General features: G+C 38.3%; 2 protein-coding genes across 7 annotated transcripts in view; both read right to left on the bottom strand.

Moving 5' to 3' along the window:
* LOC106081700 (double-stranded RNA-specific editase Adar) overlaps window positions 1-26,494 on the bottom strand; it is a 372,583-nt gene that overhangs the window by 120,971 nt on the left and 225,118 nt on the right. The gene's annotated exons all lie outside the window — the stretch shown is intronic.
* On the bottom strand, window positions 23,072-24,995 carry LOC106081706 (poly(ADP-ribose) glycohydrolase). Its single transcript, XM_013243870.2, has 2 exons — window positions 23,353-24,995; window positions 23,072-23,257 (listed from the first exon to the last, which is right to left on the bottom strand). The coding sequence occupies exons 1-2, from the start codon at window positions 24,922-24,924 to the stop codon at window positions 23,225-23,227; spliced, it is 1,605 nt and encodes a 534-aa protein (XP_013099324.2). The 5' UTR covers window positions 24,925-24,995; the 3' UTR covers window positions 23,072-23,224.

Genomic DNA, 26,494 nt, shown 5'->3' with positions numbered 1-26,494 from the left:
TGTCAGGGCATAGGGGAAATTGTCTTTAGTGTCAAAATTAAGGCAAAAAGAAAAAACCCTATTTTAAGTTGAATGATGAAATATTTCATGTTGAGATATTTCAAATTCTTCTACATACAGTGGCACAGAAGTCTACATACCTCACACAAAAAAAAAAGTTTTACAAAAAGGACATTTTTGTGGAAAAAAGATTTTCCATCAAATATTTCTAAAATTGTTCGCCATGATTACGAGTATATGAAACTGAACGCCTGGGTTCGAATCCTGGCGAGACCATTAGAAAAATGTTCAGCGGTGATTATCCCCTCCTAATGCTGGCAACATTTGTGAGGTACTATGCCATGCAAAAACTTGTCTCCAAAGAGGTGTCGCACTGCGGCACTCCGATCGAACTCTGATATAAAAAGGAGGCCCCTTATCATTGAGCTTAAAAACTTAAATCGGACTGCACTCATTGATATGTGAGAAGTTTGCCCCTTTAGTGGGCAAAGTGTTAGTGGATTTGCAATTTGCAATGTCCCAATAACGTTGCTGTCAGTTTATGTAGTTGCCATTTACCAAAAAGGTATGTAGACATATGCGTGCCACTGTATATGCATATTTCCCCATGAACATTGCATCAGAAAACAGGGGATACTTCTCTGACATCAATGAGTGCAGTTCAATTCAAGTTTTAGCTCAATAATGTGGGGCCTCTCTTATATGCCGACGTGACGCTTAGCGACACCACTTATAAAAGAAGTTTTTACATGGCTGGCTACATTGCAAATGTCGGCGGACACCGTAGCACAGTGGTTAGCATGTCCGCCTATGACGCTGAACGCCTGGGTTCAAATCCTGGCTAGACCATCAGAAAAAATTTTCAGCGGTGGTTTTCCCCTTCTAATGCTGGCACATTTGTGAGGTACTATGCCATGTAAAAACCTCTCTCCAAAGAGGTGTCGCACTGCGGCACTCCATTTGGGCTCGGTTATAAAAAGGAGGACCCTTATCATTGAGCTTAAACTTAAATCAGACTGCACTCATTGATATGTGAGAAGTTTGCCCCTGTTCCTGGAATGTTCATGGGCAAAATTTGCATTTGCATTTGGCTACATCACAAATGTCGCCAGCATTTTTAAACGGATAGCCACCGATGAAAAGTTTTTCCTGATGTTCACGCCAGGATTCGAACTCAGGGGTTCGATGTCATAGGCAGATAAGCTAACCTCTGCGCCTCGGTGGCCTCTGTGCACTTTTAGTTTTCTGATTTCGATTCAGAAATTGGTAGAACAAAGCTCAGGCTACCACCGGGTTCAGCAGGTGGCGGATAGCTGAACGACCTAAAGGTCAGCTGTGAAAAATACGTAGTCCCCGATCACGAACGGCAAAGATCGAGGACATGCTACAAAAAAGGCAATTATACATGACGACGCCGTCTGGGAAGTGATTCCCCAATCAAGCGGACCTTGACCCTGGCCGATACACTGGAATATGATGTATTGTAAATAACGGATTTGGATTGATGCTACAGGCTGACAGCTGTGATATGGCTAGTTCCACCGCTGCCATCGTCCCGCTTAACCCTTGACAGGGCTAAAAGGACCTATATGTCAGCTGCCTCCGTCCCTGCCCCTGGCAGGGCTAAGAGGACCTATAGGTCAGCTGTAAAAAATAAGCAGGCACCGACCATGAGCGGCGTGGACCGAGGACATGCTACAAAAAGGCAGTAATACCCGACGTAACCTTCGCGACATGGCCAATCGGAACCGCCAGTTGCCTAAGTACAGATAGATGCAGTCTGGGAAGTGATGCCTTCATGGATTCCCCAATCAAGCGGACCTTGATCCTGGCGCATACACTGGAACATGATTTTAATAACGGATTTGGATTGATGCTACGGTCTTACAGCTGTGGTTTGGCTTTCAATGCCACTGCTGCCTCCGTCTGTACATCGTAACCACTAAGTTGGTAATGTAGGGTTGCCCAAAAAGTAATTGCGGATTTTTTAAAAGAAAGTAAATGCATTTTTAATAAAACTTAGAATGAACTTTAATCAAATATACTTTTTTTACACTTTTTTTCAAAAGCAAGCTAAAAGTAACAGCTGATAACTGAAAGAAGAAAGAATGCAATTACAGAGTCACAAGCTGTGAAAAAATTTGTCAACGCCGACTATATGAAAAATCCGCAATTACTTTTTGGGCAATCCAATAGGTTTTGTTGATACGATATCCAGATTAATGTCCAACCTGGCTCTGAACGTAAGTATCCATAAGGTTATACGTCAATCCTCGCGAGGACCTCACTGCTTGCAAAGATACCCTCGGGGCCAACATAGAGGACGACTACATAAAGCCGAAAGAAGGGCCCAGCTATGTGCTTTACGATCTTAGGCGAAATGCGAAACCGGAGTAAGCCGAAGTCGCCCTCCGCTCCGGTCTGAAGACAAAAATGGGTGCAATTTTCCTCGTGATGGGTTGAGGGTGTTCTGCGAATCCCTCTCCACCGCCGAGGAGATCACTCAAGGCAACGGGAACAACAGCAGCGACCTGAGGCCATTTTAATAAAGACAACAGAAGGGCACAACTATGTAGACGTGCTTAGGGATCTTAGGCAAAATGCGAAACCGTAGGAAGCCGAAGTCACCATACGCTCAGTTGAGAAGATAAAAACGGGAGCAATTCTCCTCGTGAAGGGTAGAGGTGGGAATAAGGAGATGTTCCCCGAGTCCCTCAAAGGCACCATTTAAAGCACCTAAAACTAAGCGTGACAATAGAGAACCGCGACCTGGATTCCCTTTTCGCCGCCGTAGAGATCATTGCTGCAGTGATCAAGGTAACGGGGACAACAGCTGAAGAAGTGATTGTGCAGCTAACTACACTCTAGAAAGCAGAGAAATACATGCATTGGGAAAAGTACAGCTAATAAACAGGGTTGTCCAGTGTGATTAATGTGGTAATTGTATCATACATGCGTTTTCGCTATTAATACGATTCAAATACGACATACCAATGCACGGCCCTTGAAGCCATCACACCTAATATGGTGGAAAAGTCTTCTAACCAAAGACGAAACGCGTTCCATAGTGGTTGGCTTTGGCTTTCCTTATCTATTTGCATCTCCGATTATTGAGCTCGTCTCGAAAGAGAAACAAACAAAAATTAAGAAATTAAGGACAAGGTCAAGGTGTTGATGGGTTAATGCCGATTTGGTACAAACCTATTTTAACCTTTTTTAGTAGAATGGGGGTATACTAATCTACTCATTCCGTTTGTCTAGGACCTCATAAAGTATATAAATTCTTGATCGTCCCGACGTTACGTTCTGAATCGATCTAGCTATGTCCGGCCTTCCGTCCGTCTGTCGAAATCACGATAAAGTTCAAACGCGTAAAGCTGGCCGCTTGAAATTTTGCACAGATACCTTATATCGATGTAGGTCGTTGCAGGATTGCATATGGGTCATATCGGTTCAGTTTAAGCTATAGCTTCTATATAAACCGATATCCCGATTTGACTTTTTAAGGCCCTGGAAGCCGTAATTTTTGTCCGATTTGGCTGAAATTTTGCACGTGGCGTTCCGTTATGACTTTCAACAACTGTGCAAAGTACGGTCCGAATGGGTTTATAACCTGATATAGCTTCCACATAAACCGATTTCGCGATTTGACTTCTTGAGCCCCTGGAAGCCGCAATTTTTGTCCGATTTGGCTGAAATTTTGGATGTAGTGTTTTGTTATGACTTTCAACAATTGTGCCAAGTACGGTACAAATCGGTCTATAATCTGATATAGCTCCCATATAAACCATTCGCCCGATTCGACTTCTTGAGCTTACAAGCCGTAATTTTAGCCGATTTGGTTGAAATTTTGGATGTAGTGTTTTGTTATGACTTCCAACAATTGTGCCAAGTACGGTATAAATCGGTCTATAACCTGATATAACTCCCTAAACCGTTATCCCGATTTGAATTCTCGAGTCCTTACAAACCGATCCCTCGGATTGATTTCTTGACCCCCTGGAAGCCGCAATTTTGGTCCGATTTGGCTGAAATTTTGTACGTGGCGTTCCGTTATGGACTTCTTGAGCCCCTGGAAGCCGCAATTTTTGTCCGATTTGGCTGAAATTTTGGATGAAGTGTTTTGTTTTGACTTCCAACAATTGTGCCAAGTACGGTACAAATCGGTCTATAATCTGATATAGCTCCCATATAAACCGTTCTCCCGATTTGACTTCTAGAGTCCTTGCTAACTGATCCCTCGGTTTGATTTCTTGACCCCCTGGAAGCCGCAATTTTTGTCCGATTTGGCTGAAATTGTGCACGTGGCGTTCCGTTATGACTTCCAACTGTGCAAAGTACGGTCCGAATGGGTTTATAACCTGATATTGCTCCCATATAAACCGATTTCGTGATTGGACTTCTTGAGCCCCTGGAAGTCGCAATTTTTGCCCGATTTGGCTAAAATTGTGGATGTAGTGTGTTGCTATGACTTCCAACAACTGTGCCAAGTAGGGTACAAATCGGTCTATAACCTGATATAGCTCCCATATAAACCGTTCTCCCGATTTGACTTCTAGAGTCCTTACAAACCGATCTTTCGATTTGACTTCTTGCCCGATTTGGCTGAAATTATGCATGCGATGTTCTGCTGCGACTTCCAACAACTGTGCCAAATACGATCAAAATCAGTCTTTAACCTGTTATAGCTCCCATGTAAACCAGTCTCTCGATCATCTTTCTTCGGTTCCTGCAAATGCAAATTTTGCCCATGAACATTCCACTAATGAACAGGGGCAAACTTCTCACATATCAGTGAGTGCAGTCCGATTCAAGTTTATGCTCAATGATAAGGGGCCTCCTTTTTATAGACGAGTCCGAACGGCGTGCCGCAGTGCGACACCTCTTTGGAGAGACGTTTTACATGGCATAGTACCCCACAAACGTTGCCAGCATTAGGAGAGGAAAACCAACGCTGAAATTTTTTTCTGATGGTCTCGCCAGGATTCGAACCCAGCGTTCAGCGGCATAGGCGGACATGCTAACCTCTGCGCTACGGTGGCCTCCTAGTTTGGTTTCTAGAAGCTTTAATTTTTGTTGGTTTGACAGAAGTTTGGTATGTAGAATAATATTGGGTTGCCCAAAAAGTAATTGCGGATTTTTCATATAGTTGGCGTTGACAAATTTTTTCACAACTTGTGACTCTGAAATTGCATTTTTTCTTTTGTCAGTTATCACCTGTTACTTTTAGCTTGCTTTAGAAAAAAAGTGTAAAAAAAGTATATTTGATTGAAGTTCATTCCAAGTTTTATTCAAAATGCATTTACTTTCTTTAAAAAAATCCGCAATTACTTTTTGGGCAACCCAATATTATGCCCTATAGTTAAATTTATTTTGTATACATTTTAAGCACAATCCATGGTGATGGGTTCCCAAGATTCGGCCCGGCCGAACTTAGCACGCTTTTACTTGTTGTTTTTGAGTTATTACCATGATTTAAATTATTTTTTTATACATTTTTTTCTATGTATACAAAATTTTTTTTTATTATTTTGTTTATTTTATTTTTTTTTTTTTGTGACCCCATAAATCCGTTTTTATTTATTTTTCCTAAATAATTTTCCTGTTCACAATTGTTATGAAAATCCATTAAGAAAAAGATTTGCATGCCTCACATAGTCCCAAATATGTGGTGCGGGCTTAGAATGTTATCTTCAATCAATGGCATGCATTTCTGACCTTATTCAATGGATTGGTTGTGGCTTGCTTACCTTTGACTAGGTGAATGATTATGGAGTGCATATGTAAAAAAAAAACGAAAGGAGATATAAATCCGACAAAAGTACGTTGAAAGGAATCCAATACCATCAAGAAGCACATATTTGCCATGTTAATAATAAATAATAACAACAATAATAACAATAAACAAACAATCAACAAATTGACAACAATGACTAATGGCAATAAACGAAAGGGTTTTACTTTCGTTTCGTACATTGGCAGGCGAGAGAGTGAATAACGTTTTTCCACAAAATCATCTATCCAAAAAAAAAAAATAAAAAAAAAATACAGAACTCAATTCAATTTCAATCCATTTGATATGTTAATGGAGTATGTGGAGGTAAATGGATGAAGAATGAATGATTCGTTGACTCGATATATGGATTTTGATTTATGATGATGGCAAGAATATCGCCGGAACCACAATTGCTTCACATGAATTTCTTCAAGAGTGTTATACTCCTTCACTTGGCAACCTTCTTGCCTTTTGTCTGTTACGTCTACTAAAGTCCTAAGAAAGCGAATGACATGTCACATGGTATTGATTTGCTGCTGGTACAAAATCATAAAAATAACAAATTGATATTCGATTGTTTTCTTGATAATAAAGAACCCACGAATGAACGAAAGTGAAGGGTAAGAACAACGAATATGATGACGATGACAACGATGATATTTTCATTGGTCATAAAACCAAACAACAACTTATTTCTCTTTTGTCTAATCACAGTAAAAATCTAACAATAAATACATGAGCCAAATCTTTTTGTTTTTGTAACATACTATTCGCAAAAATGAAAGAAAAATAATTTCTTCCCGTTGGCTATATATGAGAAATTGCTTTGGAAAACCATACACCACCCTGTGCGTTATTTTAGTTGTAGTAAAATCAAAAGACTTCGAGTACTGCCAATCACCATGACTAGGTCGGTCATAAACTTAGATTTCAGCAGAGACCATAAATATAAGTAACCACTAAGTATTAATAAAAAAAAATATAGGGTAGTTTTTATGGAGTGATAGAAAGTGGGAAAAAATTATAAAAAAAATATGTAAATTAATGGTAAACATCTTTAAATGTCACTTCAAATCGAATAAACCAGAACCAAATATATAGCGATTGATTTCTAGAGTAACCAAAATTAAGATATCCAAGAACGGTTTACATGGCAGCTATATCAAAAGATGGACTAATATGGCCCATTTACAATTCCCACCGACCTACGCTTATATGAAGTATTTGTGCCAAACTGCAAGCGCCAAGCTTTAATCCTTCAAAAGTTTGCGTGCTTTCGAAAGACGGACGGACATGTCTAAATCAACTTAGAATGTCAAGATGATCAAGCATATACTTGTTGGATCTCAGATCAATGGAATGACAAAAGCAATATACGCACATCCTTCGGTGGTGGGTATAAAAAATAAGACAATTAAAAAACATGCCAAGTTCCACCGCGTCGAACTTTAGTTACTCAATCCCTCGGCTACATACATTAACCACCTTTCGTCGTAATCCGGGGAAACATGCATTATTCATGAACCCATAGCAGCTATTTACATCGATCTGGGCTATATTTTTGATAGGGATATTGAAAAGCCCAAAACAGTTCACTGTGCCAAATTTCAGCGAAATCGGGTTATAAATGCGCTTTTTATGGACCCAAGACCTTAAATCAGGAGATCGATATATATGACAGCCATATCCATGTGTAGACCAATCTAGGATGCATTCAGCAAGAATTTTAAAGAGCGACAAACAGCTCTCTGTGCCAAATTTCAGCGAAATCGGTTAATAAAAAAGCTTTTTATGGGCTCATCGGTCTATATAGCAGCTATTTCCAAACCGAAGAAGGATGACGAGTGGCCTAACATAACTCACTGTCCCAAATTTCAGAACAATCGGTTAATAAATGCGCCTTTTATAGGCTCAAGATCTTCAGTCAGGAGATCGGTCTATATGGGGGCTATATCAAGACATAGTCTCATATAGTCCATCTTCGAACTTAACCTGCCTATGGATGAAAAAAAAAGAATCTGCGCAAAGTTTCAGCTCAATATATCTATTTTTAATTAATGTAGTGTGATATCAACAGACAGGCGGACGGATCGACATGTCTAGATCGTCTTAAATTGTTATGATGTATATCAAATTCGTTTTCTACTCTCAAATACCTTTCATTTGAGTTCCATATGGTCAGGAGTGGTCTATATACCGCGTTTTGGGATGGGGCGGTCCCCCCAGGTATCCCATCCCAAATTTTAAGAAAAAAATTTATTTTTAGAGTGCTATAAGAGTGCAAATACAATTTCGCTTTAATCCCACCAGCCATCTCCGAGAATTGGCGTTTTTGAAAATTAGGCATAGGGGGAGGGCCTGTTCCCCTTCCGATATAGAAAAATTAAATAACTGATTTGAACTACGGATTCAATCCAAACCATCTGTGAAAATGTTCAGCGGTTCAGCAATTTTTGAGATTATAACGAACACAAAAATAAACAAACCGACCGATCCAAAAAATAAACAAAAATTTATTCTTAAACCCACCACCACAGAAAGGTGCTAAACTAATGTAGTCCTTCCTTTTGTAACACCACATAATATTCATCTGTGACCCCATAAAGCATAAATGTTTTTGATTGTCTTGATATTCTGAGTCGAACAAGCCATCCCTCAGTCCCGCCTATATATCTATCATGAAATTTTGCACAGATACTTCTTATTGAAATTTTGCACAAACACTTCTGTACTGATTTCCAACATCCGGGCCAATTATGATCCGTATCGGTATATAACCTGATATAGCTCCCATATAAACGTTCCTGCCGATTTGACATCTTGAGGCCCGAGAAATCGCAATTAATGCCCGATTTGGCGGCAATCATGCACGTGCACAGAAAAAATAAAAATTGGTTTCAATCACGAAATTCGTTGATCCAATTAATTTTTTAATTGAAACTGCTTCAATCACGAAAATGATAATATCAATCACCGTTTTTCAAAAATTTAAAAAATTCATAATAAAAAAAATTGCATATTCAATTAAATAATTGAACATTTTTTTACCTTTTTAATTAATTTTTTAATTGATCGAGTATAGGTTAGGTTAGATTTAAGTGGCATCAGACTCACTTAGACGTTTTCGTCCATTGTGATACCACAGGAATAGACGAAGGAAGATGCCTTCTAGTTCCTACCATTGAACCACCCAGATCACTCTAAAAAAGCCTAACAACTTGCGAATGTTCGCATCCCCTAAATCAGACAGGTTCCCAAAGAAATGAGAATCTAAAGTGGATCTCCTTACTGTCAGTGCGGGACACACATACAGAATGTGTTCTAAAGTCTCTTCTTCTTCGATGTCCTAACAGATTCTGCAAAAGTCGTTACTGGCAACCTTCAGTCTATCAGCATGTTTCCGATTAGACAGTGACCTGTCACGACGGACACAATGACTGAGACGTCTGTTCGCGCCAGTGCCAGGCAAGCGGTAGACCTTTTCAAGTCTATTGGGTTGCCCAAGAAGTAATTGCGGAGTTTTCATTTAGTCGGCGTTGATAAATTTTTTCACAGCTTGTGACTCTGTAATTGCATTCTTTCTTCTGTCAGTTATCAGCTGTGACTTTTAGCTTGCTTTAGAAAAAAAGTGTACAAAAAGTATATTTGATTAAAGTTCATTCAAAGTTTTATTAAACATTCATTTACTTTCTTTTAAAAAATCCGCAATTACTTTTTGGGCAACCGAATAGATTAGGCCACAAAGTTTTTGAACGTTCACAGTCCCCTCTTTGTGACCATCTATCATTCGTTGTCCTTCGGGCCGGGTCCTGAAAACATAACTTACATGTCGCTAGAGGCATACAGATTCCAGTTTCCCTTGAATGTGTAGGGTAGTTCCTAGTCTTGCAACATCGTCCGCTTTACAATTCCCAGAGATATCTCTGTGGCCCGGCACCCAGAACAAGTGAATTTTGAACTCCTTGAGTTGTTCAGCCATCTCGTTTTTGTGTTCAGCAATACGTTCTTCACGGATGAAATGGCTGCATGGCTGTCTGAGAATATATTTATGCTAGTTATCGTTATGACTTTATATCTTAGCCATTACACCACTTCCTTAATTTCAAGGATCTCCGCTTGATACACACTGCAGTGGTCGGGCAACCTTTTCGATATGACAAGTTCTAGATTTTTAGAGTACATCCCAAAGCCCACCTGGTAGTCTAGTTTGGAACCATCTGTATGGAAGTCTATGTAACTTCTATTACCAGGGATATCATAGTTCCAATGGGTTCTATCAGGAATAGTGGTACAGTACTTTTTATCAAAAACCGGCTCATGTAGGGTGAATCCACACTGTCCGGAACATCGGTCATTGTATTAAGGATAACACAGTGTCCGTAGCCGCTACATGACCAAAGAGAAAGCTGCCTTAGCCTCACAACAGTGGTCGCAGCAATTTGTCTAGTCAGTCCTCAGTGCGGCTGTGATGCACAAACAAGCCATCCTTTGGATGCAGATGAGCATTGAACAGTAGGTGGAGTTTTGAAGCGCCGTCCACCAGACCACAACGCCATACAGCATTAAAGGGCTGACAACTGCTGTATATAGCCAATGCATGACGCGCGTCTAAACCAACAACTTTTGCCAATGGATATCTTGCAGGTGTATGGGCAAATATAAAAAATTCAAATATTCTAAAATTTTCAATTATTTTTTTAATTGATCCAATTAAAAAATGACTGAAATTTTTTCGAAAATTTCTATTAATTTCTATGTTAAGTACAAAGATGTTTACCTACTGGAACATGAACGTGAGGTCCGTCGTAGGCACCCATATGGAAAAAAACTCACCCGCTGTGGTTCTCCAAATAATTTCGGGCTTAGGATAGGGATGTCCTATAGATTTATTGTTGTTGTCGCAGTAGTGTGTTGTGCCCTGAGGCCCTTGGCCAATGAAGGACTCCATCGGGTTTATCCGGCACGTAGAACCGGCTGCCACGGTATTGCTATAGATTTGTCGAAATGTGGGACGTACGGGATACATTTGAAAATTTTTTAAGATTCGATTAAAGAAATTATTGAATCAATTAATTTTTTAATTGAAATTTACGAAATTTGCAATCACGATTGCGATTGAAGTTTTCAGAAAATTGCAAAAATTTCAATCACGACTGTAACTGAAAAAACTCAAATTCAATTAAAAAATTATTCAATTAATTAATTAATTGAAAACAATTTTATATTCAATTTCATTTTTAATTGAAAATTTTTGATGATTTTTTTTCTGTGTAGTGTTCTGTTATGACTAGTCAACATCTGTGCTAAGTATTGGACCGTACTTGGACTGTTTATAGCCTGATATAGTTCCCATATAAACCGACCTACCTTTTAGCATTATAAGGCCCCTTAAACTGCCGGCTTTGGCAGTACACATACGCGCTTAAACTATTTTCAATAGTGGATACTTTTTGCAGAATCTGCAGTGTTGGGTTCCCAAGATTCGACCCAGCCGAGTTGAAAACGTTTTTAATTGTTATATATAAGATTTTCTCATTTCTACGGGATATTTTGTCAAAATTTAATTTTTGTGGGAAATTTTGTCAACATTTCATTTCTATGACAAATTTTGTCAAAATTTCATTTGTATGGGAAATTTTCTCAAACTTATTTCTATGAGAAATTTTGTCAAAATTTCATTTCTGTAGGAAATTTTCTCAAAATTCCATTTCTGATTTATTTTAATTACATTTCTGTGGAAAATTTTCTCATAATTTCATTTATGTGGGAGATTTTCTAAAAATTTCATTGCTGTGGGAAATATTTTCAAAATTTAATTTTTTTACATCTTTGAATATCAGCTTCGTTCTCACTCTTTCCATTTAGTCCTGCTCGGCCTCCATGTTGCATAGATTATCTGGTTTGGATTGGATTAAGGATTTCATTCCGCATTTATATTAAGATATTCGTACTCTACTATCAGAGACCGTTGATCTTGTTTCATTTTAAGAACTGGAGGCCACCGTAGCGCAGAGGTTAGCATGTCCGCCTATGACGTTGAACGCCTGGTTTCGAATCCTACCGAGACCATCAGACAAAATTTTCAGCGCTGGCAACATTTGTGAGGTACTATGGCATCTAAAACTTCTCTCCAAAGAGGTGTCGCACTGTGGCACGCCGTTCGGACTCGGCTATAAAAAGGAGGCCACTTAAACTTAAATCGGACTAAATTCATTGAGAAGTTTGCCCCTGTTCCTTTATGGAATGTTCATGGGCAAAATTTGCATTTTGCATTTTAAGAACACGTGGTCCTTCTGGGCCATATGGGGTTTAACCCGCTATTGACCTTTGTGCATCACATCCACAACTTTAGTACACCACCGACTAAACACCAGATACCCCGTCGTACCTGATACCAAAGGCCCACATTCGATTAAAACAGTGTAGTTTTTCTTGTTGCTGGGTATGCACGAATTTGATATACTCTACATTTAGTACTACCATTCAACATGAAATTAAATTAGGTATAACTTCAATTGGGGTCATGGAGACACTGATGATGCAGAACATAGGGTATTAAAACTGGGCATGAAATGGGAAAGAAACATTTGTAAAATACATGGTCCACTTTATGGCTTTGCTCAATACTCTCAATGATTTGTTATCTAGTCATTAGCATTAGCTGTAGTTGTAGTTGTGGAGACACTGATGATGCAGAACACAAAAAGCGAAAATTTCTTCTTACATTTTATGGAATATAAAGTTTGTTTGCTTTAGTTAAATTGTTGATATTTATTTAAAATTTCTGTCACTTTCGTACTGCCTTAATTTCCTCACAGTTTATATGCCAGTCATTATACACTTCATTTCTTTAAATCCAACTTCTCTTATTCTAAAAAAAATCACCCGCTACCAACAAATTTTAGTATATGAAGGGCACACAAGGCGGAAAAGGAAGAGGAAATCCAGAAAGAATTATTTTATTTTATTCCTTTTGGTGTGGAGTTAATACCCTGCCAAAAAAAACTACCTTTTTTTGAGGGGGGTTAAAAGTCAAAAAGGTGTATAAAAAAAAATAATCAAATGAGCAGTTCAACATCTATACAAAAGTCACTTGGGTCGCCACCAAGCACTCACACACACACACACACACATACAAAAAGCACAACGTCATTTCCTTCAACCCTCCAAAACAAAAAAACACAAAATAATTTCCTAACATTTTGACAATTTTAACCTCCCCCACACACACACACACGCACACAACATTTGCAAGTTGTGTCAAACACCACAAATTCAGTCTCCATTCTACCCAAAACAAAAATAATGAACAAAAAAAAAATAGTTGAAGAAATGGCAAATTATGACAAGTAATAATGACATAGAGTCTAGCATTCGTTTTACGACTTAGGGGGTCCTTTTTTCTTTTCTTTTCTTTCTTTTTTTCTCTCTCCTTTTGTATTATTTTTTGTAATAGGGGTGACAATAAAATGAGCCCATGATTTCTTGTTTCGCCTCGTGTTTGTTACTTTCATTTTTCCGGTTTCTTGGTTTCAATGTTTTGTTGTCCTTGTTGTTTTTGTTTGTGTTACTTGGCGGGAGCTGGGCTGGGATTTCTTTCGTTTTCCAACAGCCAAAGTTGTAATCAGTGACACTAACTTGGTTTTGTCACGCCATGCTTGTTAATGTTTAAATTTGTTAAAGCTATTTTGCGGAAAGGGAGAAAACGCTGCCTATCGTCCTTTTTTTCTAAAAATTAAAGTAAGTCGCAAAAAAAAGGAGATCAAAAAAAACCAAAATACCCTCATTTTTCACTTTAGTCGCCCTAGTTTGGGTAGTTTTCTATTTGCAAGAAATAGATTTGAAAAATTAAACACAGTGCTGCAAAGTGTTAAGAAAAATAATTTCTATAGCACCTTCTGGTTGAGTCAATTTAGAAATTTAAAGCAAACATTCGAATTCCGAATACAAAAAAGCAGTTTGGGAACTAAATATTATCTAACAGCATGCAGCTCAGCAACCCATCTTCATAGATAATCATTATATTGTTGAAGTCCTATGACATGTAGCCAGCATTAGTGAGGGGATAACCAAGGCTGAAAGTTTTCCTGATATTCCAGATAGAAACCCAAACTATGAAATTCGCCTAAGCGATAAGTTCGCTTACGGTGTACGCAAGCCTGCGCGATACGTCTGTTTAAGCGCTTGGTCGCTTACGGTGTACGTAAGCCTGCGCTATACGTCTGTTTAAGCGCTTGGACCGCTTACGTTTAAGTTGGTCCGCTTACGGATCAATGGACGCTTATGCGGTCCATTTGCTTACGTGGTTTATGCGCTTACTTGGTTCTTCCACCTACGCGTTTCGTCCGCTTGCGCAGTTCCTTTGTTTACACAAGTATTTCAATTATGCGGTTTTTCCGCTTAAGCGACATCTTCACTTAGCCGGGTTCTACTAACTTTTACTACTAAATTTCCCATGAACATTCCGCTGAGGAACAATGGATACTTCTCTTATATCGAAGAGTCCACTCCGATTACAGATCAATGAAAAAGGACCTCCTTCTTTACCAAGTTCGAACGCAAAGCGACAGCACTTGGTAGAGAAGTTTTAACATGACAGGATACCTCACAAATCTAGCTACAAATAGTAAGGGGATAACCACCTCAGAAAATTTTTCTGATATTCATGACGGGGTTTAAACCCAGACCTTCGGTTTCAGGCGGTCCAGCCGGGTTCGCCTGAATGCTGTTGATTAGATGAAATGTTCGCATAGGCGAAAAGTTCGTTTTGGTGAAAAGTTCGCTTTGACGACTTGTTCGTTTAGTCGAACATTTTACAAACTTGGCCATGAACCCTCTGTTAAGGAACATGGGCAAACTTTCACAAATCAGTGTGTGCCGTCCGATTCATGTTTAAGGTCAATGATAAGGGACCTTTATAGGTGAGTCCAAACGGCGAGTCGAAGAAGGAATAGCATTAGGAGGGAATAATTACCGCTGAAAATTTTAATTGATGTCCTCGCCAGGATTCGAATTCAGGCGTTTAGCATCATAGGCGGATATGCTTACCTCTGAGCTACGATGGCTTAAGCGAAAAGTTAGCTCGTCTCAAAAGAGAAACAAACACAAATTCTGAAATTTAAAGGATCTTCGCCCTAACAGGCAGAAAAACTTGAAAATGAAAAGTTATTTCGCTTACGGATTTCGTCTGCTTACGCAACTAGTTCGCAATGAAAAGTTCGTTTAAGAGAATTATTCGCTAAATAGAATAGTTCCCTTAAGCGATCCGTTCCCATAGACGAATGCCACTCTTCCAACTGCGACGGCCTGTCTCCTAAGTTTTCACGTGGACCATCTTCATCAGGAGACAAAGATCCTATCCGTGCGAAGACATACTTACTTCTCGGTATCTTTTCATCTTGTGAATAGATATCCACCGCCCAGAAGCCTTAAGGTGGAACTTATAATCTAAGGCGAGAGATTCAGCGCAACAAGATAAAATCTTTAGATCAAGCGGCATATCAAGCGGGTGTGAGAAACATGCATGGAGACACGGTAGCTGATGCGGTGACTAGCTATCGTGCGAATGTTACCATTGAAGAAAGACTGTCATCCATCGCATCTGATGAAATTGACCTCTACCGGCACACCAGAGTAGCTGTGGCTCAATAACGATCCGTCAGATGCAGCCATCTCAACACCTATAGAGCAAGGATTGATGCCACGTGCAGGATGTGTGATTGTGACCTGGCACCACACGACAAACAACACCTGTTTAACTGCCCAGCCAGACATACTCGACTCAAAGCCAGATCCCTTTGAACATACTTAACCTTAGTCGCAGAGTTCCTGGATCTGGATATTCAGAAGAACCAAGCAGTCGAAAGACAGAATGCAACGCACTGTTACAACAACAACGAAAAGTTCACTTACGGTGTTCGTTTGCCTACAAAAAGTTCGCTTAGGCTTTGGCGAAGAGATCGCTTAGGCAAAAAGTTCACTTATGTGAATAATTCGGTTAAATAACAATTTCTCTAAACCCAATAGTTCGTTATGGCGAAAACTTCCCATATGCGAAAACTTTGTGTAAGCGTAAAGTTACTTCATTCTTGGGGTACATCAGCTTACGTGGCAGTAAGCCTATGAAAAGTTCGCGTAGGCGAAAAATTCGAAGTTCACCTTGTTAAAAATTTCGCTAAGGCTATAAATTAACCCCTGCGATATATTCGCCTGTTCACCTGCGCAACTACTTCGTTTACGTGGTGCACTAACGCGATTAGTTCTCCCAAACAATTATCTCACCACTGATTCGGTGATGCTGTTCCTCCGCGTAAGCTATTGATTCATTTAAGCGGTCGTCTTTTAAAGAAACTCTTCCGCTCACGCAGTTGATCCGCTTAAGGGACAAATTCGCCCCACGATAGGTTGGCATACACGATAAATTTGCCAAAATCCATTAGTTCGCTTGCATAGTTCTAACCCTGACACGATTAATTAACTTAAGTGGTTCATCCGCTTACGCGATAAGTTTGTTTTCGCGAATTAAGTATTTACGTGTATAGGTCGTCTACCCATAAAGTATGATCACGCAATTAGTTTATTTGCGCGATTAGTTCGCTTATGTGCCTCTTACGCGACTGTTTCTTTATCCATTTCGTCCGCTTTTGCGAGGTTCACTCTAGCGATTCATCGGCATACGCGACTTGTTCGTGTAAGAAGCTCATCCCCGATTTGTACGGCATACGCGATTTGTTTGTTTATATGATAAGTTCGTCTAAGCGATTTTTTTCATCCAGCCCTTGACCTCGTCTAAGTTATATATTCGTTTATAAGGTTCACCGGTTTATGCGACTAGTCCGTTTGTGCGTTTCGAACACTTACGTGACTGGTTTGCTTAGACGTTTAATCGGCTTAAGCGATTATTTCGTTTAAGCGACTATCTCCTGGGATTAGTTCGATTACGCTATATGTACGATCACGCGTTTATTTTATTCGCCTACGCGTAAGTTCACTTAGATTAGTTCGCTTACAAGATAAGTTTGTTTACGCCATTTGCTCGCTAATACCGTTCGACCGCTTAAGCATCTGGTTTGCTTAAGGATTTTGTTTGCGAGTGGTTCACTCAAGTGATTTTTCGACATATGAGTAGTCCCTTTTTGCGGTTGATCCCCTAAGGCATTTAGTTTGCTTACGGGATAAATTCGTCAAACCGAAAAGTTCGACTAAACGGTTAGTTGGTCCACGGTATTAGTTCGCCTATATGGTGAACTTATAGTTCACTTCCCGCTTAATACGTTTCATACCAGTATATTGAAGCTATAGAAGAATCCCACCAACACTGGAGATTTCAGAGATCAATTAATAAGCTGAATATGAACGCCCCAAACGAACCTATAGCCAGTCGACGATAAACTTACTTTAAACCGAATGCATGCGAAAACACCCTTACAAAATGTTGAAGAAATCCATCGCAAATTCTGACACCACCATGAGACTCAATACCCCAAAAACGATCCTTCATAGGCAACAGCGCCTTACTGACTGACACCAGGCAACCAAGTCATAAGGCTTCGCTTGGAAACTATAAAAATGGAATTACGAATTATTTCATGCCCCAGGAAGTGTGTTTTGTGTTTTACTTCTGGGCGTTAGTTGAGCAGGAGTCCTTTTGTCCTCATTATAACACTTCAAAACGCTTAGTTGAATAAACCTTGACAATGAAATTGTGATTGACGAGACCCTAGTGGTATTTGTGTTTCATTTGTTTTCATATATTTTTCTTATAGCATACTTCTAGGCGTGGGAATATTATTGTTGAAAGTTTGACACTAAAACTTATTGTCATTCAACAAATAATTGCTATAAAATCTCTTTATTTAAATTTTATTAATATTCTAGTCATCGTAGTTCTTATTATCCCCCTACATTAGGATTTTTTCTATCGCATTGCCCCCAAAAAACCTCAGGCTACATTTAAATTGAAGTCCATCACTTCAAATGACTCCAAGTTTTCTAAGGTTTCTTATCTTCCCCATCGAATTTATGAGGTGCAAACGATTTATTTTCAATGCAACAAATCCTTCCTAAGGGCACTTCCTCTATCTATCTTAGACCGGAAACAAAATTTGTCATAGTGATAATTGCTTTGGCTAAAGTCATATTTGTCATTTGGCTTAAAACTAAAATGACATAAACTATCCAGTGTGACAGTAGCCAATCAAAAATAAACCACAATCATTATGACCAGCATTCAAGTCAAAGCCCAGAGCAAACAAGTCTTTAAGCAATGTGGAAGGAAAATATAGCAAATGATGCAAACCCAAGCACAAAAATGCTGGGAAAACAGGATTTAGCTCACAGACATTGCAGCCAAAATGCAGCAGTTTAAAAAATCAAAAAAAAGAAACTCTTCAAAACTTTTTGGCATTGGAGGGATGAGAGGGGACAGTAAGGCAAAACTATGCAGTCCCCAAATGCTATTGATAGCTTCTAGGGGTTTTTTGCAGAGAGTGGGACAGCATAGAAGGGGTGATCCGAAACTATTTGACCAAAAAATAATTTGATGTCAATTCTGTGATTATGAACCATTGTTTGGCACAAAAGTCAATTTATTTGCAGTTATTATTGTTGCTGAATTGCAGCCAAAGGGGGAATGTTTGTCTGTTAAACAATTCATTTGGTGCTTCAATAAACGCACTTACAAACCCCCAAATACTCATACATCCAATCCATCTATCCATCGAACAACCATAGTTTGCGGTGGAAGTGTTTGTGCTAAAATGGCAGAAAATTAAAATTGCCTTAAAGAATGTAAGGACAACGGACAGTGGTTATAGGGAGCAGGACTATAGTCATGTGTCAGATAAAAATATCAATGAATGGTTGCAAGGCAATGAACAGACATACAGACGGGCGGACAGACGGATAGACTAAGAACGAACAGGCAATTCCGAAACTCAATTGATGGCTCATTGGTTTGATTTGTTTGGATATTGCCAGCCATCCAGCTAACCAGTCAAGTCAGTCAATGCAGCAGCAATGACGTCCTCCTACTGCATTGGGGTACCTTCTTTTTCGTCGTAACCATTACTCGGTCATTCATCAGAGATGCACACGTTTTCATTGCAATTTGTAAAGTAGAACATTTCATTTTTAGGGGTATATGGTGTGTGGAGAAAGTGTAGAAATTGTCTGTTGGTGTTTACTTTTCTACGATTTCCACCTTTTGCTTCTTTGCGTTTCAATATTGACGTGTCAATTGCGAATAAATTTGGAAAACTGGGACAGAAAGGTTTGCTAGGGAAACTAAGGGGTCATTTTGCAGGTAAAAATTGAAGAAAAAAACACAAAAAATGGATTAAAATTTTCTAGTAAAGACTGGATTTCAAGAAATTTTGTAAGAATTTTTCCATACAAAATCCTGGGAATTTTTCTTCTCAACATTTCCTAGAAATTTTATAAAAGGATAAAAAACCTGAAAAAAAAGGAATAAAATTTTTGCTAAAGACAAACTTCTAGTAATGAATGCAATTTCAAGAAATTTTGGTATATTTTCTCCATACAAAATTTCGGGAAATATTCTTCCCAACATTTCCTGGAAATTTTATAAAAAGACAAAAAAATTATTAGAATTTTTTTTTTAAAACCAAACTTTTTCTTAAAAAAAAAATTTCGGGGAGATTTTTCTTAAAGAAAAAAATCTGGGAATTATTCTCTAAAAACTTCTGGAAATTTTTTCTCTAATGACAAGATATTTAATATATATTTTCAAAAAAAAATCAAAAGGCGAAATTTTTGGGAAATGTTCTCTTAAGACAAAATGTTTGGGAAATTTCTTTTCGGACCAAATTTTTGGGAAATTTCTTTTCGGACAAAATATTTGGGAAATTTTCGGTAGACAAAATTTTAGGGAATGCTAGCAAATAAACAAAATTTCTGGGAAATTTCTAAAGACATCTTGAGGATTTCTTTCTTAGGACAAAATTTCTAGGAATTATTCTCTAAAGAAAATATCACTAGAAAATTTTTTCTACACAAAATTTCTGGGAAATTTTGTCTAATGAAAAGATTTTTGGAAAATTTTTTCTAGACAACAATTCTGGAAAATTCTTGCAAAAGCAAACATTTTTAGAAAATGTTCTCCTAAGACAAAATTTTTGGGAAACTTTCTCTTATGACAAAATTTTTGGGAAATTTTCTTTTAAGACAACATTTTTGGGAAATTTTCTATAGATCTTTATGCCCCAGTGATCCCGATATAGGTCAGTTTCTGTATCTTCCAGCTTTCAGAACCGCCAGCGGTGTGTACTTTATGCCCCCGATGCACGCCAGTCTATTTAACTTCCCAAGTTCCTAGGCCCATGCACATTCCACTAAGGAACAGGTGCATAGTTCTGACATATCAATGAGTTCAGTCCGATTCAAGTTTAAGTTCAATGACAAGGGACTTCTTTTTAATAGCTAAGTCTGAACGGCGTGCCGAAATGCGACACCTCTTTGAAGAAAAGTTTTTGCATGGCAAAGTACCTCACAAATGTTGCCAGCATTAGGAAAAAAATTTTTCTGAAATTTTTTTTCTGATGGTCTAGGCAGGATTCGAATTCAACGTTCAGCGTTATAGGCGGACGTAACCGTAGCGCAGAGGTTAGCATGGTTCCACCATACGAGTGCTCCATAATCCAGCACTGTCTCTTAATGACCGTGTACATCGAATATGTCATCTTCGGACTAAGTGGCCACTACCGAACCTCATACTGCAGGAGTAAAAGCCGAACATCGCCTTTCCGTTTCCACCATAGCTCAGACGCTGAACGCCTAGATTAGAATCCTGACGAGATCATCAGAAAAAATTTTCAGCGGTGTTTTTCCCCTCCTAATTCAGCAACATTTGTGAGGTACTATGCCATGTAATACTTCTGTCCAAAGAGGTGTCGCACGGCGGCATGCCGCTCGGACTCATTGAGCTTAAACTTGAATCGGACTGCACTCATTCATATATGAGAAGTTTGCCCCTGTTCCTTAGTGGAATGTTCATGGGCAAAAAAAAAGAACCTTTTCGAATCCTTCCTTAACAACTGCAAAGTGGTCCCGCCCAAAGACGGCAAACTGAAATCCGGTATTTCAAATCTCAGAGTAAAGGGCACCTGCTTCGTCTTCCTCGGGTCGATCCTCAACCCATTTCTTTTAACCCCTCACGATAGCCTCCACCGTGACCTTTCCATAATCTCGCTAATCGTCGACAGAAATCTGTCTTGAATCAATAGGACGACGTCGTCTACATATGCCATCAGATTTACGTCACGTCAGTTGAGATCCAATAGGACTTCGTTTATCACCAGATTGCAGAGAAGCGGCAAGAGCACCCCTCCTTGAGGGAGTTCCTTTTGTCAATCGCCTTCTGACCACACTTTCTCCCAAGTTCGCCGCGAAGTCTGTAATCTGTTTACCGGCAGATACTGGGCTGGATTCACGCGCCGTCCAGGTCGATATTCGACCTTATCTCTACGTTATTAGGTGTCCCCTCCCCATCGAGGAAGGCCACAATTGTGTACTCCTTCTGTTGGAAGCACATTAAGACTTCATGTAGGGGGGTCTCCCCGACGTCCCTTTGAAGTATGCATGTTTTGCCCCCAAGAAATTCTGCGGTGTCAGTTCCTTGCTCACCTTCAAGTCAAGGTTTCTGATAAATTGTTTCTAGAGATAACATTTTTTGGATATTTTTTGTAAAAAAAATATGTGGGGAATTTTATTTAAGGCAAAATTTTTGGGAGAAAATACAAAATAAAGAAAAAATTTATGGGAAATTCTTTCTGAAGAAAACTTCTTCTAAAGGAAATTTTCTCATAAGGAAATTTTCTCTTAGGAAAATTTTCTCTTAAGGATATCTTCTCCCAGGAAAATTTGTCTTATAGAAATTTACCATTTAGGAAATTTTACCTTATTTTTTAAGAGATCATTTCTACTGAATTTTCTCTTCGGAACAAATATTCATGGACATTATTCCCAAAGATAAAGACACAATTTATGGGAAATTTCCCTTACGGAAATTTTCTCTTAAGAAAATTTTCTCTTATGGAAATTCAGTAGAAATGATCTCTTAAAATAATAAGGGAAATTTTCCTAAAAAAATTTTAAGAGGAAAATTTTCCCTTAAGGACATTTTGTCTTTTAAGGAAATTTTCTCTTAAAAAAATTTTCTTTGAAAGAAATTTTCCCTCAAGAAAATTTTTTTTAAGGAAATTTTCTTTTACAGAAATTTTCTCTTAGGAAAACTTTCTCTTAAGGAAATTTTCTCTGAAGGAAATTTTCCGTTAAGGAAATTTTTTTTAAATGAAATTTTCTTTTACAGAAATTTTCTTTCAGGGAAATTTTCTCTTAAAGAAATTTTCTGATAGGAAAATTTTTTCTTAAGGAAATTTTCTCTTAAAGAAAAGAAATTTTTCCTTACGAAAATTTTCTCTTAAGGAAATTTTCTCTTAAAGAAATTTTCTCTTAAGGAAATTTTCTCTTAAAAAAACTAACCCTTTGGGAAATTTTCTCTTAAGAATTTTTTTAAGGAATAAACTAATGGGAATTAGTTTTTTTAAGAGATTATTTCTACTGAATTTTCTCTTAAGAACAATTACTCTTGGAGATTTTTTTCAAAGATTTTCATGATTTATAAATTTCTATGAATTTTTCTCTTGTAAAAGTTTCCGCATATCTTTTTCGCATTTTTCACCTCTAGTAACCCCCCATGACATTAGTGTCAACATTTGTATGCAAATTTTTTTTACATTTTTTTGTCCTAAGAAATTTTCAAGCATGACCGCCGGAAACAATCTCAATAATCTTATTTTGCCCGCAGTAGTCTCCTATTACTACTTTTTCTCTTAATATAAAATTCAATCTCGAAATATTCTTATACGGGTGATACTGCAAGCTGCCCAGCTAACATTCAAGAAATGAAAATACATTTCATTTTATTATTTCATTATGGCAATCGCAAAAAGGAAACAAAATTAGAAAGAACCTTGCAGCAACTAAGAGGCTAGCTTAGAAGAGACTGACACAGTGCAGCAGGGAAAAGAAAAACAAAATGAAATAAAATAAACTAAATTATGAATTCTTCAAAGAGAATGAGGGGGGAGGGGTTGAGAACTCTAAACAAAGCTCTGCTGAAGTCATGTAGGCGGAATGTGACTTTAGGCATAAAGCAGTTAAATGGGACAACGCTAAAAGCCAAATAGACCTCCTGTGATGCTTGAAGTGGCAAGGCGGCAAATTCACTTCAGCTAACAACAATGGATGTGCAAAAAGTAAAGAAAACAAACGAAAAGGTGTTTAAAACTTTTCTTTATTTTATTTAGAGACTTGAGCCATTATGTCTGATTTTGTTTAAATGCGAATAGAAATCTGCGGAAAGGGTTTGTCCTTATCATTCTTTCTGGTTTTTAAAATGGGATTTTTGTATGGTTCAGTTGCTTGGGATCAGGAAGGGAAGCAATGTCTTGTTTGTTTTGCCTAAATTGAAAGTAATTTTAAGGATTTTTGTTTATACAGGGTGATTCATTAAAAAGTGGCTTTTTTAATTATTGTAAAAGGCATTTGAAACCTACCTTTAATTTTTTAATTTTTTGATACAAAAAAGGATACAATTCTTCTTTTTCCTTTATTTTAGTTCCTTCAATTTTCTTCAATATCAGCCACAAATCCTTCACTGCGACATCATGCTCCTTCAAGCAGTTAAACATCTCAAAGAGCTCATCTCTCAACTCTTCATTACCCATGGTAAAATAAACCATGGAGCTTTGTTGTGTCACCGTACATGCCATAAGTTGTAATAGGAATTTTAGACGGGCATCACCACCAAAAGCACCACAGCCCCAATTGCCGGTGGCCACTCCCGGATGGGTTATACCATGCAAAGGATGCCAAAATCCCACATAGGCTTTGTTCAATTCTCTTTGCATTAAATCCTCACGAAATTGTTGGGCAAAAGTCAATTGATGCAGGGCCAAGGCATCCATGGCCACTATAAAGGTTTTGCGTCGAAGTGAGCCACCACAAGGAGTTGTGTCCTCATGATTACCCTGCCATTGGAAGGTGGTATTGTAACCCCTATAGTTACTATAGCGTTCACAGCCTAGTATTAGTAGCACCTCTGTAGGTTGAAGAAATTCTGTAAACAATGTGGCTGCTATTAATTCGGGACAAATGGCAAAACGAATTTCCTCCTGAACACAGCCAGATCCCAGAACTCCTCCTCCCACCGATTTATTGGCAAAATCAAGCTGCAGCAAACCCAAGCCCTGATCTTCAATGGTACCTTGGGAATCTATGTGCACAAGGGTTTTTGCCAGAGGTAGGCTACATTGCGACCAATCTGGTAACTCTGTATTAGGCTTAAAACGTCGTTCAAAGGTCACACAGCCTCGAGGAGGTTTAAAGGCTACATCATTTAGACTAGGACATACTCTACAAAAATAATGTAAAATACATTTTAATTTCTCCTCTACACAGGCACCTCTGGAACGAAACAATCGAATGAAATTGATATCGGGTAGCGCTTGAAACTCCTCTGTGGCATCTTCAAACTTGCTGCGAGCAGGATAGGTGCAAAGAAAGGCATTTGCCAACAAACAAGAAATCTGTTCTTGGCTTAAGCTAAGAGTATGACACATTGACTGCTTCAGCAGAGGTATGGGAGCCTGCAATAGTTCGGGCAGTCTTAAAGCCAAGCTTATTATGTGAGGTAATAATTGATTGTAGAAGTTTTCCAGAAAAGCCTCCTTCTGCTGCTGTTCTTCAAAAAGTTTATGCAAAGCCTGAAAATTCCTTTTGTCTTCAACATTAGATTGGTAGGATAAAATCCTAGCTTCTAATTCGTAAGAATTCCTTATGGGTTCTTGCAAAGCTTTTGAAACTTTCTGCCAATGATGTGCTTCGGAATGAGGCAATCGAACACATGGTATTCCTTGGCAGTTAGAATCTCTTTTCCAGGGCTTAGGAGGTCTGGTTGTATCCTTGTTGTTTATGGGCAATTCATATAAAACTGTATGTTCCTTACTGGGGATGACAGGAGGCATATGCTCTGCATCGAATGGTTTACAATGTCCATAGACGGCCTCCATGGAACATCCGCGCCAACTTGTATTTTTTCCTTGAATTGAATTGTCCGCATTAAACATTTAGAAAATTACTCGACTTTGTCTTCTTAGCTTTGCAATCGTTTGATTAAATCAGCAATGAGTTTCTGTGAAAAGATTGGAAGTCGAGTCATTGTCTTGGCTCTTGATTAAATATATAAACCGCAAAAAAGAATATTTTTTTGTTTTAGTTGTCATGAGGGCAATCAAAGCTGAAGGGGTGAATTTTGTGAGTCACAAGTAGGCATAAAAGTTGGGCGAAGGCAAATATTTAATACCTTACTTTACTTTAATTGGCTATGAGAGAATATTTGTTCCACTAGCTGAACGTAGAACAGGGTTCCAAGCGCCTCGATCTTCTGCGCTCATTCTAAAATCTCTGACACCAAGTTTCGAGGTGCCTCCCACCACTTGATCTTTCCATCGGGCTTTTGGTCTTCCCGGTTTGCGTGTACCACCGTGTTTGCCTTCAAAAGACTTCTTTGCTGGAGCTTCCTCATCCCATTTGACAACATGACCTAGCCAATGCAGCCGTTGTATTTCGATGCGTGTAAATATTTAATACCGTCAACTATTGGGTTGCCCAAAAAGTAATTGCGGATTTTTCATATCGTTGACAAATTTTTTCATAGCTTGTGACTCTGTAATTGCATTCTTTCTTCTGTCAGTTATCAGCTGTTACTTTTAGCTTGCTTTAGAAAAAAAGTGTAAAAAAATGCATTGACTTTCTTTTAAAAAATCCGCAATTACTTTTTGGGCAATATAAAAGAAATAAAAACTCTATCGTTAGCTATTTTTTAAGAAAATTTGCCATAGCATAAAATTCTTCAGAAAATGTTTGTTTCTAGAAATAAATTCCCAGAATTTTTGTCTATCGAGAAAATTTTTGTTTGTTTCTCTTTCGAGACGAGCTGAATGATCGGAGATGCAAATGGAAAAGGAAAGCCAAAGATAGCAACACACACCAATCACTATGGGACCCGTTTCGTCTTTGGTTAGAAGATTATTCAAGGGCCGTGCGTTGGTATGTTGTATTTGAATCGTTTTAATAGCGAAAATGCATCTATGATACAATTTCCACATTAACCAAGCTTATTAGCTGTACTTTTCCCAATGCATGTATTTTTATGTAATGACAGACATTCTTTCTGTGACAAATTACACTTCTGCCGTACTACACATGATTTTGCGCATCTGTTGGAAGTTGTATTGATGGCTTCGAACGCTAAGACGACGACAATGGCTCTCGCTGTTGTTCCGTTTGCCCAGGTTCGAGTCCTGGCCGGGCTATGCCGAATTTTTGATTTTTCAAGTTTTTTTGCCTGTTAGGGCGAAGATTTTTGAATTTTTACAATTTTTGTAAGACAAAATTCTTGGGAAATTGTGGTGTTTAGAAAAAGTTTTACAGAAATTTTGGTATGAAGACAAAATTTTACAGAAATTTCGGAATTAAGAGAAACCTTTACTGAAATTTTGGAATATAGAGAAAATTTCCCATAAATTGTCATAAAATTATCACAAATATTTTTTCCAAAAATTCTTCGGAAAATGTTTCTTTCTAGAAATAGGTTAAGAGAAAATTTTACAGAAATTTTGGTATTTAAAGAAAATT

Source organism: Stomoxys calcitrans, chromosome 4, assembly GCF_963082655.1.
Source record: "Stomoxys calcitrans chromosome 4, idStoCalc2.1, whole genome shotgun sequence".
NCBI lineage: Eukaryota > Metazoa > Arthropoda > Insecta > Diptera > Muscidae > Stomoxys > Stomoxys calcitrans.
Note: the sequence above shows the minus strand (reverse complement) of the source record. Positions and strands in the feature narration are given on the sequence as shown.